Here is a 21,192-nt window from a genome sequence, read left to right as displayed (position 1 = left end):
GGATATACAATAGCATTGTTTTGTGGCTGGGATATTTCATTGGGATACATTATAGATTTATCGGAATACTTCATATCTACTTTATAGAGCAGGATACGGTATACATTTGCATTGATTTGTCTATATCCATTGGTAGTCTCCACAACATGTATGGAACGACTGGAGCCAACAGCAAGTTAAAAATGGCAAATATATATCCTGTTGTATTTATCATAATTTGAGAGAAATTTAAATCCAACTTCAAACAGTGGTACAGAGCGTTTTTGAAATTGTTGATGACCAGTATAAGTTAATCAATAAATTAATTTATTCAGCCAATATCAGCGTGGTTTAAAACTCATCAAGTACTCTTAATTAAGGCTATTTTTTATAACAAAATCAGTCAAGAATACTCGATAATTGGTCAATATCTGCAACACCAACCCACAAATAGTATATAAACTCTCTCACTAGTAAATACTAAGACATTGTGTACAGCACAACTTTAATTGTGACAGTTAAAAGCACAGATAAATTATATTAGTAAGCAGAGTTGCTTCCACCAGACAATAATCAAACAAACTTTCTAACAACAAAAAAAGAAACTGATTCTTGTGTCTGAATTCTTGATTGTTGTCTGAGACAATAAATTTCACTTACCTCAACAATAGATTGGAATTAGCTTTATAATCCTCAGCAGCAGAGATGAGTGCCCATCCTCTATGCAGGTCTGTACTAGTACGAGCATTCTCGGCAGCAGCACTTCAGACCTATCTTTGGTTGATATTCAAACACTGGCAAAGCTTCATGGGTTACCAATAGAGACATTGTTTGCTCAGTTATTTGTCAGGTAAATATCAATTTCAGCAGCAGCCTATCCTATACTCAGTGATGTATTATTGTTGTTGTTGATCTGTGACTTCACTCAGTAGTTTAGGGGTGTTTTCACTGATCAAGGATGACTGTGTAATAGTCTAAGAGGTAACTGTACAGTAGTAGTGTCATATGTGTATGCAGTTAGGGTTAAAGGTCATCACTGTGGTGATTGGGAATGCAGAGTGATCAAACTTGACAGTTATCAAACTTGCTTGGTGATTTGATAGAATCTTCTGCTGTGTGTGTGTGTTTGTAAATAAAACGGTGAAAAGGTCTGCCTTATTCTTTCTGTGGGTGCAGCTAATCAGTGCAATTTCAAGTTTGTGCTCAGTGTATGATAGATTGCTAGAATATGTGTTGCCATGGTTCCAGTAGTTAATAAATATTGGAGTTACACTTTTAAAGGTATACTGGAATTATTGGAGCAAGTTATGCTGTATTTGTATTAACCAATCATAACAGTAAATGGCCAGGTCTACCTTATTCTTTATGAGGGTGCTAATCAGTGCAATTTCAAGATTGCTAGAATATATTGGTGTAACACTTTTAAAGGTATACTGGAGTTATTGGAGCAAGCAGCCTTAGTTGTACTTGTAATAACCAATCATAACAGTAAATGGGTCAGTCTTAAACTCTTTCTGTGGGTGCTAATCAGTGCAATTTCAAGTTTGTGCTCAGTGTATGATAGATTGCTAGAATATGTGTTGCCATGGTTCCAGTAGTTAATATATATTGGTGTTACACTTTTAAAGGTATACTGGAATTATTGGAGCGAGCTTTTGTTGTACTTGTAATAACCAATCATAACAGTAAATGGGTCCGTCTTAAAAATTTTCTGAGGGTGATAATCAGTACCATTTCAAGTTTGTGTTCAGTGCATGACTAGATTGCTAGAATATGTGTTGCCATGGTTCCAGTAGTTAATATATATTGGTGTAACACCTTTAAAGGTATACTGGAGTTATTGGAGCAAGCTTTGCTGTATTTGTAATAACCAATTATAACAGTAAATTGGTAGCTAGTGTTATTATAATGCTGTCTGTACATTATAGCATACATGTTTGATATTATTGCAGCACACTCTGAGAACTTATGTATTTTTATTAACATAGAATTGTTAATAACACATTGTAGCAATTAACTGTTATTACACTCTTGTAATGTATACCTGTTTCATCCCAGATCTTGTAAGTGTAGCTAAATAACTAAATAACATAATAAATAACATAAATAGTGCAAACTGCATTGCCATATATCTTGATGAATAGGTAGCACCTTGTAAGTGTGTCCCACTGAATAACATAATAATGCAAACTAAATTACCATATGGAGATTAATAGGTAGTAGTACTGTGATGATAGTAAATATCAATTCATGTAGCTACATATGGTACAATGTTTTTTATTTTATTTATAACACCTTGAACAGTACTGTCATGTTTCATTATATTGTCTAATTAGCTCAATGTACTATTTTTTGATAGTTAACTGAATGAAGCTCATCATTGCATATTATGTGCTACTTTCACAATTAAGATTGTATAATATATTGTTTTTCAACCTGTGGTAATTAAAAGTGGAACACTAGCATATTTTTATAGCAGATTGCAGCATTTTATTGTGTTACATCAGTGCATTGTAGGACGTGCTATAGTAGCATATGCTGTTGTCATAGCAACAACGTACTGTGAAAATGGAAGCACATTGTGTTGTAGTGGCATGTGCAGAGTATGGCATAAATATACAACCATCATATTACATGTATACACATATATGTTGTTTTTGTCATTGCATAGGGAATTATATAATGCATCTTTTAATTTAAATAAGGATAATTATGTTGTGCATGTAGTCAAATTCAAAGTGAATGGGAAAAATCATTCTGGAATGTGTCATATCTACAGTGTGAAATATAAATTGTTATCACAGTAAATTACATAACAGATATGATATTGTATGTGAACTATTAAATTTCTGAAAATATAAACCAGTGGTGTTCATCCTTTTTTTATGGAGCATATGACAATACAGAACTGAATAACTAATAACATTAATTAATGTGTAAAAGTAAGTTGGTCTGACGTTTTGATCCTAGCAGGATCTTCTTCAGAGGCTAAATGACAAGTAACAGTAACAGAAGGGACAAAAAACACACAGAATACAGACAGGTTAATGAGCATGGTGAACAGATGTAAGGGGATTAGTAGACAAGGGATGGAGAGAAGAAAGCAACAGGGGAAGAGGATAGGTAGGAGATAAACATGCAGTGGAGGGACAAAGAGAGGATTAAGGGAAGGGGGTAGGGAATAACGTCAATTAATAACAGTTGCAATGTTATTATCTCATCTCACATACTGTATGTTTCATGTAAGTTTCTAAGAAATTTTTACTCTGCAAGGAAGCTGCTTCCAAATTTAGGGATCTAAAAAAGACATTTTCTGGAGGTTATAACCCCCCAAAATTATGTGTGGACTTTGAGATGTGTAATTTTAACAAGTATAAATATTACATTTTGAGCAATAATGTCTGAAAAAGGGCAACCCAATCATTTTAATTCATTTCAAACCATTCTAGTTACGATACCGAAGATTCAGTACCCTTTGCAATCGTGCTGGCTATTATATGTGTGTGTGAATGTGACAGCCAGCTTGTAAACCAATATGATTTCTCAATTAGCACAAGTTGAGTCAATGTCATACTTCGTAGGTAGATGTCCCATGAAGTGTAGATGTGCCCTATTGTTTGTGGTTCTTGACATGAATATTAATGAGTGGGTGGGGCTTAATGTAAACTTTGGTTCATACTGGTATAGTGATTTTGGTACATAAAAAGCACATTTTCATGACATCTTCAACTACATCATTAATATCCATCAAATATCAAGACCAAATGTTCCACGGTTTTCATCCTTGGCATGTTATAGTTTAATTGTCATACTGTGTACAATCAACCGTGTTGTTTAATGTGTGCATATCATGAATATTAATCAGTGAACATAAAATACTACCAGACCAGGACAAAATAAATATGTCAAAAAGATAAAAGTAAATATTTGCCTCATTCAGTTGGTGTCAACTTGAAAGTAATATGCTCGAGAGAGCTACCACAGGTGGTGGTGGTGGGTTAACTGAAGATGTTGACCATTTTATTGACCACCATACAGGAGAAGGTGTATAGTTTTGTATAATTAAGGGTGCTTAGATGCAGTATGGTGCAATATATATCTTAGAGCTTTATAATAAAAAAAATGTTACACTTTAACTAGTGTAAACGCCCCCTGCAGCACGGGAGGCCATCTACCCAGAAAATAGTGAGGGGTGCGTACGTACGCACACACATGCGTACGGGCCTGTACCTGTTTTACAGCGATAGCGTACGGTATGCTTAATATTATAGGCCTATATATTACGAAGGAAATCTTTCTCACATTGCTTAATTTTTACATAAAAGCAGAATAGTTAACGTGACTAGTACAATAAGAAGCTTGAGTAATGGTATTAGCAATAAATTGAAAATCTTGAACTTTATATGCAATAGGTCTACAAGTTGTTATACTTGGTTGGAAAAAGTCGATAATGGTCACGAAAAACAGTTATGATAAACCTTTGCGTCATTAAACATGTGTTTAACCGTCAATATACATATACTTCTGTTTATTATAGATATTAAATTATTTCACTGATGATACAATGTAAGTGTGTATTTGAAGGCTACACTTTACAACTTAATAGACCACTCAGTTGCGGCAATACATTATTGGTATAACTTTATTACCTCATTACAAAGTATTAAATTTATTATCATTATGATGTGAAATGATAAGGTTTATATTTTGGTCGAACTCGATAGAGTATATCATAAGGTATAATGTTATTGAATATTACCTTTTAATTTAACGGGCTGCAGTCAAAGTCATCTCCAAATGACGGTTATGGTTGTGTTTGAGTCCTCCGGCTCTAAGATGAACTACAAACCAGTAGCCTGAGCTTGACCTAGCTATTACCACAAAGAAAATGATGATTCGTTCTCTGGGAACATTTATTAACTTTATTTAGATGTAACGCAAAGCCAGTATTCTTCACTGCAGTAGGTCTGTACTTACACTGAAACATGTAAAGGTCGGCTCTACTCATTCTCTCTCTAACTCTCTATGAGACAACAATGGTATTGGAGACTTATAACAATAGCTATTGTGTTTAACTAAATAACGATATTGTGTTAAACTAAATAACGTGAGTGGAATTTCTATTGTGTAAAACAAGAAAATCAATAGTTGATACAAACACTAAAGAGAAAGCATTTGACCTTATGTACATGATGTTCTTAGGGAGAGATGGATTTATCGATTATTAAACACCTTGGCAGAAGAGTTGAAGACATTGGGTACATTGTACGGCTGACACGATACAGCAGGTTGTCATGTGCAACGCTATTAGAGCGTGACCAAGTTTGACAGCTTACCGCCAGGTCAACAATATATCATAGTCACGAGCACTGGCCGTATGGCAAGCCGTTTTAACATTTACCTCGCAATTAGACTTAAGTCGAATACATTTCACTTAAGTGGAATACATTCTACTTAAGTGAAATGGAATTCCACTTAAGTGAAATGTATTCCACTTAAGTGGAATTCAATTTCACTTAAGTGGAATTCAATTTCACTTAAGTAGAAATGGACATTTCTATTTCACTTAAGTGGAAATGAATTCCACTTAAGTGGAATTGCATTCCACTTAAGTGGAATTGTATTTCACTTAAGTGGAATACATTTCCACTTAAGTGGAATTGTATTCCACTTAAGCTAAATAGCCCATCTATTTCAATTGGAATGCATTTCCACTTAAGTGAAATACAATTCCACTTAAGTGGAATGCATTTCCACTTAAGTGGAATTGTATTCCACTTAAGTGGAATACAATTTCACTTAAGTGGAATAACATCTTTTGGGCGTCAATTTCACTTAAGTGGAATTCAATTTCACTTAAGTAGAAATGGACATTTCTATTTCACTTAAGTGGAAATGAATTCCACTTAAGTGGAATTGCATTCCACTTAAGTGGAATTGTATTTCACTTAAGTGGAATACATTTCCACTTAAGTGGAATTGTATTCCACTTAAGCTAAATAGCCCATCTATTTCAATTGGAATGCATTTCCACTTAAGTGAAATACAATTCCACTTAAGTGGAATGCATTTCCACTTAAGTGGAATTGTATTCCACTTAAGTGGAATACAATTTCACTTAAGTGGAATAACATCTTTTGGGCGTCAATTTCACTTAAGTGGAATTCTATTCTGCTTAAGTAAAATACAATTCCACTTAAGTGGAAATGTTGATATGTGGCTTACATATAAATACAATTTAGGGTAATGTTCGTCGTAACGCATTCAATTGCTCATCACATATGATGATTTAGTCGATCCTCGTTGCACGTGTACATCATGGCTACGGCTAATCATTCACATCTAACATTGCTGGAATGCGATCAAATAATTGTTGTTGTTAGAGACACAATTCGAAGTGTTGTTTCCTCACTTGCACAGGGGAACAATCAGTATGATGCACAACAGAGGCGACTTACATCTTGTTTAAGTAACATAGGCAGAATTCGTAACTTTTTAGATAGTGAAACTTTTGACGAAATAAAAGATTCCATCCAAAACCCCAAATCCACAAAAAGTAAAACGTTTTCTTGCCCTTGTCAATGCGTTTTCGGCTGTAGCTCCAACCACTTATAATGTATTTGTCATGGCTTTATTTTGGTAATGGTATTCGTCAGGTACCAGGTCAGGTACGTACGTACACACCTTGCACGGATGTTAAGTGCTAGCTGGATCCCGATGGACAGCCGATATTCATTGTGCACATATCGACACCACGTACGTACGTACACGTATCGCGGCAAGTTGTTTATAATGGCGCGCAAAGGCATGGGCAAAGTTTGGCGGTAAATGTACTAACCAATCACATTCCACTTAAGTGGAATAGACTAGCCAATCACATTCCACTTAAGTGAAATAGACTATCCAATCACATTTCACTTAAGTGGAATGCATTTCCACTTAAGTGGAATTGTATTCCACTTAAGTGAAATAGACAGGACATTCCACTTAAGTGGAATTGTATTCCACTTAAGTAGAATACAATTCCACTTAAGTGAAATGCATTTCCACTTAAGTGGAATACAATTCCACTTAAGTGGAATGCAATTCCACTTAAGTGAAATAGAATTTAGCTTAAGTAAAATGCAGTGACAAGTTGATGAATTCAGCTTAAGTCAAATACAATTAAGCTTAAGTGGAATGGTATTCCACTTAAGTGAAATAGAATTCCGCTTAAGTTAAATAGTATTCTGCTTAAGTGAAATTGAATTCCACTTAAGTGAAATGTATTCGACTTAAGTCGAATTGCGAGGTAAATGTTAAAACGGCTTGCCATATGGCCGAGCTAGCTACCGTACTTGATGTTACAAAATAGCAATGGGTGACATATGAATTGCATGACTCCAAAAAGGGTTAAACGACTTCGAACTTTGATAGTATAGGCCCTATATGTGGGGGGGGGGGGGGTGTTCTCTCATTCGGTTTTAATGAACCTGCAAATAGCATCCCAATTGATTGATAATAATAGTATCGAATTAAAAATATCTATTTCAAATACAAATATGAGGTTTGTCTATGCAAAATACAGATGTAACATGCGTGTGTTGACAGCACATTGGACTACTGACTATATATAGTAATAGATAAAACTATGGAGCATAACTTTAAGGGTAGAGTTTTATCACGTGTTTATATTTTATATCCTTGTCAAATTGCTCAGACGGAAAAGTTTGTTGGTTCATAAATAGTTGTTGTTGGCTATTCAAATTAAACGGGCGCTTTTGCAAGTTAACACACCAAGTGGGTTTGTTTTATAGACTGACGAAGTCATTCATTTCCAGGTTAACTTTTAGTTTCTCTGGTAGTAGCTTACTTACTGATCTTTTTATAAACATCAAACCATGGCAGATGCTGTAGTTTTAAAGAAGCATCTCAATTTTTGGGATTGCTGCGCACTGATTGTTGGTACTATCATTGGCGCTGGTATTTTCGTGTCGCCTAAAGGAGTTCTGCTTAATACCGGATCTCTGGGTTGGGCTCTTATCGTCTGGGTCGTCTGCGGGGCCTATTCGACCCTCGGTGCTCTCTGCTACGCAGAATTGGGGACTAGCATCCGTAAATCGGGGGGCGATTACACATTTATTATGGATTCTGCTGGTCCTCTCTTTGCGTTCCTCAACGTATGGACAACCTTCACTTGTATTAATACTGCGGGTATGGCCATCTTGTCTCTGACTGCCGCCAACTACATGCTCGCTCCAATCTTCTCTGATTGTGAGAACGGCGTTCCATTCATCATAACGAGATTATTGGCGTGTTGCATTCTGGGTAAGTTATTTTTCTTAAATGTTCCTTCGGAATAAATTAATTCATACAGACATATGGGCCTATACTGTAATATATGATGGAAGGAATGCTAAAGAAATGTTCCCTTGTATACAAAAGTGGTTGGCTATGCATAATCTTGTTTTACAACCACATCACGCATAGTGGAAATCATATCACGGATCCGGCTGCCGAATAATTGGTGTTCTATGGGAGGGAAAACTGGGAAAGGGCCTTGCAAAATAAAAAGGGGGAAACGTCAGCAAGCACAACTTCTGATGTAGTATAAGTTTTGTAGGTATTTGTATGTAAATTATGCTAAATATCAAGAACCAATGGCGTACGTAATACAAAGCCAAGTCGAACCCATTTACGAGATAATTACGCCAATGTGTTCCCCTGTTTAAAGTTTTCATTTTCCTTACGTAGGCCTATGTAGTGAGGCTGAGTGTTTGAGATTTGATTATTTTTTATGCCATATTTCCTCGGGCCCCCTATTGCCTACGGGATTGCATCCCAATTGACTCCCTCTCGCCACGCCTCAAGACCCTTTGCCTTTCAACTCGATTGATTTTAATGTAGCCTACCAAAGAGAATGAAGGCCTACGTCTCCGTGATATGAACCTCACATATAGTGTCGCCCTAGAAATTATTCAAAGAGGTGTAGCTGCCTACCGAACGATCGACAGATTACTGATAACACTAAATGGGTAGCCTATATATAAAGGCCTAACGGTGTACAAAGATGAAAGGTAACAGTGGGATGGGACTTAAATGTTTATACCTCTGTTCTTTACAGGAGCAGTTACCTTTGTTAACTGCATGAACTTGTACGCAACACGCAAGGTAACGATCATCTTTACTTTGGCTAAATCCATCGGATTAGGTATCATTGTCATTTCCGGGATATTTCTGATCCTACAGGGTAAGTTAATAATACCTTTCAGTTTTAAGGGACGACTTGAAAATGAGAATTGTTGCAGTTAAAAATATTAAAGAGGTTTACAGGATGGGATATGTCATTTATATATAGGTATAACTTCTATAATTAATCTGTAATGTGATCACTTTATCAAGAAGGACGTAATCCTATACGGTTATTCCTTTTTTCTTTTGATGTTGTGCAGGTAATGTTAAGAATTTTCAGGAAGATCTCAATTTGGGTGATGCTGACTGGGGTAAATTCCCGTTTGCCTTTTACACTGGACTGTACGCTTATGCTGGTTGGTGAGCATCAAATTTGCTACATTTATAAGCGATTAACTTATTATTCTCACGTTGGTATACCAAGCTTTGTATATGCCTGGAAATTGTCTGGCACAGACATGTAGACAGGCCATGTAGAGAAGGCCGCCCTCTACTGTGTAGACTACTCAGCCATACACCCTCCCCCCGCCCGCCCCCCTCACCATTCTTGTTAATCACAATTTATAACAGGGCACGAGTATTTAAGCCTTCTTAAATTCTTGTTGCTCCTCCAACTCAAAATTCCTGGCTAATTAGGCTAGGTATTAAAGGTACCATGGCAGTGATTTATATTGGCTGCACACAATAATATTATACGTCTTCAAACAGTTCCACCTGAGTAAATTTATTTAAAAACTCAATTTAATAAAGAAAAAAGTTGGTACTTTTGTTTTCAATCGAAGGTTATATCTACTTTCAGTTTCTATGCACATAAACACATGCAAATACGATATACCATTATTAGCATATTAAGTAGAGGACGAACGTCATTAGTATCACGAAGTAATTTAGCAAATTATAAGGTACAGGGGGGGGGGGCTTGGTATGAAGTACTTGAAAGTTTCCTAAAGATACACGAAACTGTAATCATTGACCGAGTGAGGAACTTGACGAAATACGCGAGAGCTTCTTCTCTTTTTTCTTAGATTCATTCACAAAAATAAAGGTAAGAAAAATATTATACAGATACCTTTTAATGTATATGTTAATAAAGTTGATGAGGCGTGATGTTTCAAATTTAACGACTGAGGTTATTAGTGATTTTATTATTAAGTGGCTGCTTAGGCTACTTTCTATCCTTATTCCTTCGTATGTGACCGTATTATACAGATGAGATTTGTTTATGCTTATTCCATTTTAGGAACAATCTGCCGAACGTGACAGAAGAGATAAAACAGCCCTCAAGGTGAGTATGAGGAGAATACGAGAATAACAAAAATATAATAAGGGGTTAATCAACGGTCTAGCGTGCGTTACTCACAGGATTAATGCACGATCGGGGAATAATGCAAGCGATGCACGAGGGCGGAGCGTAGCGGAGCCCGAGTGCATCCAGCGATAGCATTAACACCCGTTCATTCATACACTACCATTTGTGTGGGGGAAAAATCATAAAACAAAACATTTTTGGTTACATATAACCAAAGATTTATTAAAGTGATGCCCCGTAATTTTACCGTGCGTTACTCACAGGATTAACCACGGTCAGCTGACCTGAATGGACCAATAGGATTTAGGAATCTTTACTAAGTATGAATGAACAGCCCTTAATGTGAGTATGAGGAGAATACAAGAACAACAAAGATAATGCAGCCCATAATGTGAGTATGAGGAGAATACGAGAAAAGCAAGAATAAAACAGTCCAAAGGGTGAGTATGAGGAGAATATGAGAATACCAAAGATAATACAGCCCATAATGTGAGTATGAGGAGAATGCGAGAAAAGCAAAGATAAAACAGCCCTCAAGGTGAGTATGGGGAGAATACGAGAATAACAAAGATAAAACAGCCCTCAAAGTGAGTATGAGGAGAATACGATAAAAGTAAAGATAACAGCCCTCAAGTGAGTATGAAGAGAATACGAGAAAAGAAAAACCACAAAGTTTGCCAACTGCTTGTAAGTGTTCAATCAAAAGTGAACGAACAAACGAAAACAGTATCAAATTTTGTGGTTTTGTTTGTTATTAAGTCTCAATATGATGACGTTTCGATATAGCCATTTCTTTTGCTGCAGGGCGCCAGTCAAAAGCTAAAGTACCTTGCACACTATGTAACCAGGGATCACCCCAAATTTCATTCGATATACTTACAGGGGGAAGAGGGGGGTGTGGTGGATCTGTAGCTCAGTGGATAGAGCGCAGGGCTTATATTGTATACCTGACGTCTCTGGTTCCAATCATGTGCAAGTCTGAACTTCGTGCTCAATTTTTGTTATCAATCATTGACGATATCTCACAATCATGAATGATGCTCTCTGTATGCTGACTGGCATAAGGAAACCAAGGAAACCACACAAATGAATTAATTAATTAAAGAAGTAGACTCCTAATGTTTTGATGTATTTGGAATGAATTATTACACTTTGCACTGGATGGCTTTTTGTTACGCTTTTCAAATGTTGTGTTTTGTTCATCTGCTCCCTAAAGGTATGTGTTTCTTCTTCTTCTTGTTGTATTTTCTTTATCAGGGAGATTCCCTCATCCATTATTGCATCAATGTTCTTCGTGACTGTTGTTTACACGCTGACCAACATTGCCTACTTTGCTGTCTTAACACCTGATGAAATCCTGGCCTCGGATGCGGTTGCCGTAGTAAGACATAAAAACTATAGACTTGTTCAAATTAAACAATAATTACGTAACTTTGATCATAAAAATCGTTCAGTCAGGCTAAGTGTCCCAAGGTTGGGGAAGGGAGAGAGGGGTAGACAATTGCACCGATTCACAAAAAGATCATAAAATTCAGCATCCTATATCCATCCGATGAGTATAAATGGGGGGGGGGGGCGGTGCATTTGGCTTCCACCTCGTCCACGTCCACGTCGTAAGAACTCTGTCCGTCTGCAGGCAACATTGCATTTTTCAACGGATAGGTGAGTCGGCGGGACCTATGCGACTGAACCCCCCCCCCCCCCCTCTCCCCTGTATTAAAACAGAAACCCAAGGAACAACACAATATGTCGCTGAATCTTTTGAATGCAAATTAAAACTATTACAACACTATGTACAGAAGGTGTGTAGTATATTTACCTATCTACCCCACATTCAATACGGTTGAAATTAGACATTCATTTCAGCCGTTTTCTTATTTGTCATGTACAGTCATATGCTAATCGGGTTCTCGGTGAGTCGGTGTCACTGATTATTCCAATAACGGTGGCGTTCTCCTGTATCGGAACGAGCAACGGACTCTTCTTCTCTTCATCTCGGTAAGGAAGTTCTGCAAATCAAAATGTTTCAAAAGATTTGGCTCAGTTGGCTCCCGCGTTTGCTGCTATAAAGCAATGAAATTGTTCACAAACTTATAAACGATGACTTAATGTTACGTTCATTTCTGTAATTATTCAACAGACCGATGATTAGAATGATTACAGGGCTAAGGTCCCGAGATGACTTTTCAATACCGTTAATGCTTTTCGAGAAATTATAGCCTTTTAAAACTTGAAGTCGTGTAGATGTTACTTGTATGTTCTTTTGTATAGCGACTCAGCTCAACAATTACATCTAGAATTGTTATATATTTCCATTGTAGTGTTATTCACGTAGCTTCCAGAGATGGCCAATTGCCTGGAATAATGTCAATGATACATCCACGATACAAAACACCGATACCCGCCACTGCTGTGATGGTGCGTATACAAACAGTGTTGTTCTTGATATTGAAGTTGTTGTTGCTGTTTTCTTAATTTTCTTCTTCTGCAGACTATATCATTACTTACCCTTACTATACGTATTGACATTATGATTCACAAACGTTATAAACAGCGGATCGGTATACAGAATCTTAACCATGATCATAGGCGTAGGAGCCCAATTTGATTTGGGGGGGGGGGGCTGTAACAAGTTGCCCGAAAAAATATAACCAACATTTTTCGCGCGCCGTTCAACATGTTAATGTTCATATCATATAGGCATGCATCGGTTATAACATCGCATGCCGATAACATACAAACATTTGCCGTGTTATTACCCTTCCATATTGGTTAGAATTCATGGGGAAGTCGTTACAATAATAATGGTAATAATAATATCAGTTTAACCATTGACAAACACATTGCAAATTATTTTTCTTTCAGTAGGTGCCCGAAAAATTCTCATCATATTGCCCGAATTTTCACAAAAAAATTTTGGTTGGGGGGCTGCAACCCCCCCCCAGCCCCCCGCCTCCTACGCCAATATTCTTTTTCTATTTTTTCTCCCCACATGCAAGTAGTTGCCAATCTGTTGTCTTATGCTAACCACCGACAGCGTCGACACCCTAATTACCTACCTCAGCTTCACCAGATGGACCTTCTTTGCCATGGCAACCGCCTCCATTCCTTACTTTCGTTGGAAATATCCTGACGCAGAGCGTCCATTTAAGGTGATTTCCACTTAACATTGGACCTCGGAGTTTGTTACAATAGAAACCAAAAAAGAACGAGTATTTTGTGAAGAGGTGGAGAGAGAGAGAGGGGAGAGGGAGGGGGGGGGTAATACAAGGGGGTGATTTAGGTAAGAAATATGTAGCTTATTGTATGCTTTTCACTGATTCTGTCCTTCCTTAAACCTACTTTACCAACCTTGGCAGCCCACCGTCTCTTTACTAACTCAAATCACGTGACGGTATTTGTGAAAAACAGAAGGGAGGGGATTGCAGCCTCATGTTTTGAACGCACATTCTGCTTAGCAGGCATCGATTTCGATTTATCAGTAGACTATATATATAGCTATCCTGTATATATTGTTTTATATCAAAAGGTTCCGTTAATCGTACCATTCTTATTCGTTGCCATGGCGATATTTATGGTGGCAGGCTCCATCTATTCAGCTCCGGGAAAATTCGTTGTTGGTGTGATCATAACCTTGGTAGGCATTCCTGTCTGGATTATATTTGTTTGGTGTGACAAACGACCCGAATGTATTCGAAGAGCTGAAAGTAAGTTAATACTTTCTGTTGAGCAGTGGTGTTCATAAGAGAAAGAGGAGGGGGGGGGTGCCAATATTTTCCCTTCAAGCTATACACCTGTTCTTTACCTGATATGATTGCGTTGTTTTTTCACATCATGGTATTATCATCTGTAACCTACATTCTTTTAATGAAATTCATGAACCAATTGTTGTGGTCAGTGGCGTAGGAAGGTACTTTTGAGTGGGGGGGGGGCTGAAGACTGATGGCCGGCCTGGGGGAGGGGTCTAAGGGAGGGGATGTCCCCCTCCCCTTTTAATTTTTTTTTGCATTTCCAGGTGGCCTCAGATGCAATTTGGTGCAATATAGCACACTTCAACACCCACTCCATTTTGTAAATAATTTTGCATTTTCACCTGGCCTTAGATGCAATTTGGTGCTCCAAATGAGATTTTTTTCTGATTTGGAAATGAAAAAGGGATTTTCTGATTTGCTGAGCGGGGGGGGGGGGCGGAATGATACTTCCGCCCCCATATTTTTCACTGGGGGGGCTGGCGCCCCCCAGCCCCCCGGTTCCTACGCCCTTGGTTGTGGTTGAGGATTCTGCTACCTAACCGTACAGGTTTGTGTAACGAATTTCAAAACGTGTTTATGTTATTGCAAATACTTAATTCTAAATTATTGTTCACACATCTGCATTTCTTATCATTTTCATTTTACAATATAATATATAATTATTTACTTGTTTTTTTCCTTCATCCACCAGTACGGTGTACGGTCTTCCTCCAAAAACTGTTTTATGTTGTTCGTGAAGAAACTGAGGCGCTGCACTAGAGTTTACCCGTTACTCATATGATTCGGACACAATAGGGTACAACACAAGATATACGCAATGCATGCTCATCTTATAATACTTTTCATTATTAAAGGCATTGAAGACTCGCCCCAAACCGCGTACCGCCCTCTAAAAAAAAGTAACTTTCCGTTGGTTGCAAGTGAAGTTTTTTTCTTGTCGGTACAAAATGCAGACAGTAATGAAACGTGATACCTTGTTATCTTTTATCTGGCCCTGAGATGTCCATCCCTGCTATGTACACTGTGTTGTGGGTATTGACAGTAGCTGCATGTATTGACTGTACACTAGTGTCAATACCGACTGTAGCAAGCTTTGTGTGTATTTTCTAGGATCGATGGTGGTGTTCAACACTTCTGTTACACCTCATTCAAAACTAGGTCGGATTACCGGCATCTGACGTTTCTTTGTGCGCGAGTCTTCACTCCCTTTAACTTGAACGATTATCCCTTCACCATTCCGCACAGTTCACCAGTTTAAGCGCGCGTCAGAGATTATCCATGCTAAAAAACAGGTCTGCAGCCATCTTGGTCAGATGAGATTTAATTCATAGTTATTGGACTGGGCAGGAGAAGTTTAAACTTAACGTTTAAAGGCAGGAGTCGAATTTTAACCAGGTTTGGTACTCGTACTTCAACCTGGTACTCAAAGTTCAATCTTAAATTAGTTGCATAATCTGTTCATTGGATGTCCATTTGGTACTCGAGTTCAATTGATGTACAGTACTTGAGTTTCTAACAGGTAATTGAGTTTAAACTGTAACGGGACTTCATTCGGTTTCATATCTCTAGGAAAAACATTGGCAAACGAGGTTCCATTTTGGTACTCTGACGGTTCAATTGTACTCGACGTTCTTGCTATTACTTGTTCTTGATAGCAATGTTCTTCCGGCGGGATGACAAAGAACAACTTCTGAAGACATAATGTGCAATTGACTGTAGGTTGGGGAAATTAAAAACAGTTATTTACCGAGAATAACATCATAACTGTTATTTTTCGATTTATCGAGTCACAGAAATCAGTTAAAAGCATAGCATATATAATATCATCATTTTGTCTGATTGATGCATGTCAAATGAGTCAAAGTTGCATGTCAAAGTTCAAGATGGCGAGAGCGAAGTATTTATTCTATTTCCCCCCTGCTGTTATATTCCGTTTATCTTTTATTATCAATCTCAGAGGGAGGATGGCGGGGGGGGGGGGGGTAGTAGCGGTACCCTTTTCGGCCTTCTGCCTTCATATATTTCACATTAATAGATTTGCCATCTGCCTATAAGAGACATGTTATAAACGCCTCTATTGATACCATCACCTGGTCACCTTTGTTTAAGTAATGTTCGCGCGATGAATTAGTCTGGATTGAATGCATTTGTAACTTGCCACACATAATCCACCAAACGTTAGATTTGTCGATACTGTTAAGGCTTGCTGATTATTCCGTATTTAGAATACCGCCCTCGGTCAAGAGAGACTCGACATACTTCATACCATATCCTCGTACACGCTAGTAAGCCATTAGGTCTTGTGATACCTTGCCACATTTAATGTGCGAACATTCTGTATCGTAAAACTGCACACAATATTTTCAGTTTGCTTGAAAGGAGCTACTGATCTCGTCATTATCTTCGAGTAGAAGTATTATCAGAATCAGACCCTACCAAACAGCCTGGATGGATCGTCTGAATGAGACCTTACTACCTAAGTTCCCCAAAACAAGGAGAATTTTCCGGAGCACGGCACGATTTCTAGTCACCCGTCAATCTGACTTTAATTTCTTCTGGACTACTTGGAAAAAGGCGGTATTAACCATTCCTCAGACAGTTCTAACCCCCCCCCCAAGGGCGGCGGAACCGGGGGGGGCACAGGGGGCACGTGCCCCCCCACTTTTCCTCAGGTTAAAAATGTGCCCTTTTTCTACATAAAAATTGAGGTGCCTCAAGTTAGCAAGAGGCCAGGGAACCAGAATGAACGCTCGGGAAGGGCCGTTTTCGGCAATCTAAGGGGTTTGTAAAACCAAAAATTTTCTTGTACGCTCCGCGCCAACCGATGGTGGCGCTCCGCTCAGATAGTCGTGCATACAACTTTGCAAATCCTGGCTACGCCCCTGACTTTTAATGAATTTCTGTGGGTCAAACTCAAAGCTATTTCGAATGGAAAAAAATGTTAAGATATTACCAAGAAATAAACTCTAATTCGGAAGATTCCTACATTAGCAACTAGCATGATTTCACCTCATTTGTCTCAAAAGAAAACTTGTTCCTTGTTTCCCAATTTGCACATTGGATATTGCAGTGCTAGTATTTCCTGGGGGGAGGGGGGGGGGTGTTGATGGAGTGATGTGTATACGCAAATAAGATTATACAAAAAGAGTTATAAAGGGTACTAAATATAAGCGTGCATCAGTCTAATCGAATTTCTGCAAAGTGCCCTTCGATGTCGGTGCCCCCCCAGATTAAAAGTGCTTCCGCCGCCCTTGCCCCCCCCCCCGGAAATCATTTCCTGGGTGCTACCACACCACCCTCTCTCTCCACATGGTAACAATACTGAACACAGTTCTTCACAACATCACCATCGAAAATACTAATGACCGTTTGTTTATGGAGCACAGTGGGCCACCTTTGTTACCTGTCCCTCTATACTAAACAGTGATCCTTAGATGTTAAATCTCTCTGTATCCACTTTATCCTGGGGAGAGGACAGGCGTTAGAGGGGTGTAACAGGTTGGAGGGGGACAGGCAGGAGGAGAGGGTGATTGGAGGTGCAAGCAACTACCTTAGCATAAATGAAAAATCAAAACCAAAACAGATCGTAATGACTTCTTCTTGAAGCAGCCCAATCAGATATTTTATATATTCCCATTTTTATTTTTCTCCTAAATTTCTGAGCTGCATCTTCCAAGCTACAAAATATCTTAATTAGATATATAATTTACTAATTAAAATTTTTCACTGTGGCGTGGTGGACATCAACTGTTATAGGCAAGAATGTTGACATCAAGGCAAAAAAAAATTATGAGAGCAATACATCCAGTGATCCCCCTCCCCATAAAGAAACCAACCATTATGTCATCTTCCCCATCACCAAGGTACCAAGATTCGGTAAATCTTGTGGTATGTTATTGAAGAAAATATGGTCAATAATGAAATATATATTTCTTGTTTCAAGACAAGATCAAGTCCACTGTTTTCAGCTGCATAAGACAGAAAAGACATTGTTCTACTTTAATAAAACAGCAGCTACAATAAATGATATTATTCTACTTATCTGAAACAATGAAACTCATTGTTCTGCTGTTTGAAACACGACCATGATTTTTTCTAATGTTAGCCACGGCAATAAAGAGCATCTTCTACTGTTTGAAACATGACAATAAAGTGCATTGTTCTTCTACTTGAACATAACAATAAAATGTATTGTTGTACTTTTTTGAAACCTATCAAAGTTTATTCTTCTTCTGCCTAAATCATGACAAAGTACATTGTCTTTCTACGTCAGAAATGATGACAATGTGCATTGTTCTCCTATTGGAACAGTGATAATACGTTGTTACATTGTTCTCCATTCCCTCGTCTGGCCAGCCCTCAATTTCTACCTTCAAAGATGACCGCCTCGTTCAACCTGGTACAGCTTCGGTCCTTGTCGCAATCTCTCTCTCTCATGTTGATTTTTCTGTACTGCTTGGATGATGATATCTAGCTGGACTCTACAGATACCCTTCCTGGAATATTGACCTGCCTGTATCGGTTTCGTCTTGACCTTTATCAGCACGTTATCAAAATGAAGCTATCGTCATTGAACCCGTAATATTATCCATGACTTTAGAGAGATGCTTTTAATCTCCCACAATGCCCTCATCTTTAACCATTGTTTTCACTAATATCTCCTGCATGAGTTCTGGTATATACGAGTATGCCTTCTTCTCCAAGACTGGCAAGTTGATCCATCTCTTGGTCCTCGGGCTGTACTGACGTTTGAATCTACGACAAAGTAAATAAATACAAACAAAAAATTACCAAAACCGGTAATAGAAAATGACTAGACATTTGAAACACCAAATCTTCAGATGAAGCTAGACACATTAAATAACTATATTCCAAAAACATAATGAGCTTCCTTTTCTTGATACACAATAAATAGGCTTAGCTATGCACCCACACAGCATCTGTGGTAGCCCCAAAGTTATTATTTTGATGTTACCTTTGAACAAGATCTCACACCTCGAAATAACTAAGACAGCAAACATTCTCAGTGACTCCTTGCTATCGTTTTAACCGAGAATATTTGCAAACAATTCACACATTTTGCAGTGATTACCAACAAGGTTCTTGCACTTAATGTGGACACACAGAAAACAAGTTTGAAGTTTTTTCATTGGTTGGTGCATTTCTTAGGAGGAAGGAATTTCAGAAGGTGGTAAATGGACTGTGAAGATTTCACCCACTTGCAAAATACTTCTACCTTTCACAAAGGCAGACCAAAAATCCAAGGTTTTTACTTTTAGAGTTGATCATTTTTACATGTTTAAAATATTTTTTTTAAGACTTTGACCTCTGTTGTCAATAAATGAGTGTGTAAAAGTAAGTTGGCCTGATGTTTTGATCCTAGCAGGATCTTCTTCAGAGGCTAAATGGCAAGTAACAGCAACGGAAGGGACAAAAACACACACAGAATACAGACAGGTTAATGAGCATGGTGAACACAAAGAGATGGATGAAAGGGGATTAGTAGACAAGGGATGGAGAGAAGAAAGAAAGAAACCAACAGGGGAAGAGGAGAGGTAGGAGATAAACAGTGGAGGGACAAAGAGAGGATTAAGGGAAGGGGGAAGGGAATAAACTGGAGAAGGACAAAAAAGAAGGACAATAAATGAGATCTAACTTCCATAAATGACCAGACATGATTCTCCTGCTCGCTATGTTGGTATACAATGTACACAAATATTACCAGCCAGAGTCATTTACCATGTATATACTTATTAACAACATGCAACATGGTCATTAACATGCAAATAGAAATAGGTTGTTCATTCCTCATCATTTAAAATGACTCGATATGCTAATCAGTTGCATATACTATGGGAGTATGGTACGAATTGTTATCCCAAACATGACCAAATATCAAGTCATAAAGTTGCTATGAAGATAATACATCAAAATCCTGACTTACACTGGTGTTCCATTTCTCATTTCTTGTCTTCGTTCCTTGTGCATCTGAAAATCTATTGCTGCCAGTAGATTCCTGGCCTTGTAACATGAATGACTGAGGTAGAAATTAAGAGAATTTTCTTTATAATATTTGAAGTGAAATTTGAGAGAAATTTTGGACTACAATCAGTGGGAAATGTAGAACAGTGAAAAAAAAAAACACTTTCCAGCCTCCTCTGAGAATGGAACCCATACCTCAAACATGGCAATTTTGTTCTTTGGTCTGGCATTACAGAATTAGTCCAGTATTTACAGTTCCATGCTTGTTGTTTAATACCATAGCAGAGAGTTAAACATTTACAGAATACTTTGGAAGCAACATCAATCTTTCACAGTTTTAGGGAAATTTCTGCGGAGTAAACTACCTAAACTGGGTGTACCGCCTTTGATGTATAGTAACTTTATCAATACCCTGTTGAACATCTGAAACCCTTCATACCCCTTCCGCAGACATGAGTTTGGGCCCCCAAGTATGGGAGAAAGTCAAAATATCGTTGGCAGTTCCTTCAACATTTGACTGCAATTTTCGAAACATTTGATTGTCCAGTTTACTCATCCAAATGTCTGGTTTTATACTTCTTTGCAGAGCAACCAGGAGAGAACTGTGGATAAAAGTTTAGTAAGTTTTTGGGTCATTCCATATCAAATCACCAAATTTTGGAGTATGTTGTAGTTGGACATCTTTTAAAAAATTCCCAAATTTATTGAATGATTGGAACACCATGTAATTGTTCGTACTAGACATAATAACCTCTGAAAAAATCAAGTACCCTGAAGCAATGGTTTAGGAGCAATTTATCACTAAAAATAGCACATTTTTTAGTGAAAAATACAAAAATCGAATATTTTGACACTTTTAAGTTGACCTAACTCCACAAGACAATGTTTTTGTAGCCTAATTTTTTACATTCCTGTTCTATGGGGTAGACTTTATTGGCACCTGTAATAAAAAGGTAATAGGATGTTTAAATGCTGAGAAATGAGACTTCAAAAATCAAG

General features: G+C 37.8%; 3 protein-coding genes across 8 annotated transcripts in view; 1 reads left to right on the top strand and 2 right to left on the bottom strand.

Moving 5' to 3' along the window:
- The window catches only part of LOC139965322 (uncharacterized), a 40,404-nt gene extending 37,586 nt beyond the window's left edge, over nucleotides 1–2,818 (bottom strand). The window contains exon 1 of the mRNA XM_071967562.1: nucleotides 640–2,818. The gene's annotated coding sequence lies outside the window, so the exon portion shown is untranslated. The remainder of the gene's footprint in view (nucleotides 1–639) is intronic.
- A 4,623-nt stretch (nucleotides 2,819–7,441) lies between these two features.
- LOC139958395 (cystine/glutamate transporter-like) lies at nucleotides 7,442–15,553 on the top strand. Its single transcript, XM_071955452.1, has 10 exons — nucleotides 7,442–8,286; nucleotides 9,083–9,208; nucleotides 9,411–9,510; nucleotides 10,391–10,435; nucleotides 11,717–11,840; nucleotides 12,351–12,457; nucleotides 12,781–12,877; nucleotides 13,462–13,611; nucleotides 13,989–14,166; nucleotides 14,903–15,553. The coding sequence occupies exons 1-10, from the start codon at nucleotides 7,860–7,862 to the stop codon at nucleotides 14,968–14,970; spliced, it is 1,422 nt and encodes a 473-aa protein (XP_071811553.1). The 5' UTR covers nucleotides 7,442–7,859; the 3' UTR covers nucleotides 14,971–15,553.
- Nucleotides 15,554–17,793: 2,240 nt separating this feature from the next.
- LOC139962020 (uncharacterized) overlaps nucleotides 17,794–21,192 on the bottom strand; it is a 154,122-nt gene continuing 150,723 nt past the window's right edge. For all 6 annotated transcript variants that reach the window (XM_071961836.1, XM_071961854.1, XM_071961845.1 and 3 more), the window contains exons 13-14: nucleotides 20,156–20,248; nucleotides 17,794–18,966 (exon numbers count right to left, since the gene is read on the bottom strand). In XM_071961836.1, the coding sequence (XP_071817937.1) occupies nucleotides 18,822–18,966; nucleotides 20,156–20,248 (238 nt within the window). In that variant the 3' untranslated portion in view covers nucleotides 17,794–18,821. The remainder of the gene's footprint in view (nucleotides 18,967–20,155; nucleotides 20,249–21,192) is intronic.

This window comes from Apostichopus japonicus, chromosome 3 (assembly GCF_037975245.1).
Source record: "Apostichopus japonicus isolate 1M-3 chromosome 3, ASM3797524v1, whole genome shotgun sequence".
NCBI lineage: Eukaryota > Metazoa > Echinodermata > Holothuroidea > Aspidochirotida > Stichopodidae > Apostichopus > Apostichopus japonicus.
This window is presented reverse-complemented; position numbering and strand designations above follow the sequence as displayed.

Bases quoted from the DNA above. Each gene is read 5' to 3' on its own strand.
- LOC139958395 (XM_071955452.1), top strand. From the start codon at position 7,860: ATGGCAGATGCTGTAGTTTTAAAGAAGCATCTCAATTTTTGGGATTGC. The intron at 12,458-12,780 runs GTAAGGAAGTTC...TTTCCATTGTAG, and splicing joins CTCTTCTTCTCTTCATCTCG to TGTTATTCACGTAGCTTCCA. The intron at 12,878-13,461 runs GTGCGTATACAA...ACATGCAAGTAG, and splicing joins TACCCGCCACTGCTGTGATG to TTGCCAATCTGTTGTCTTAT.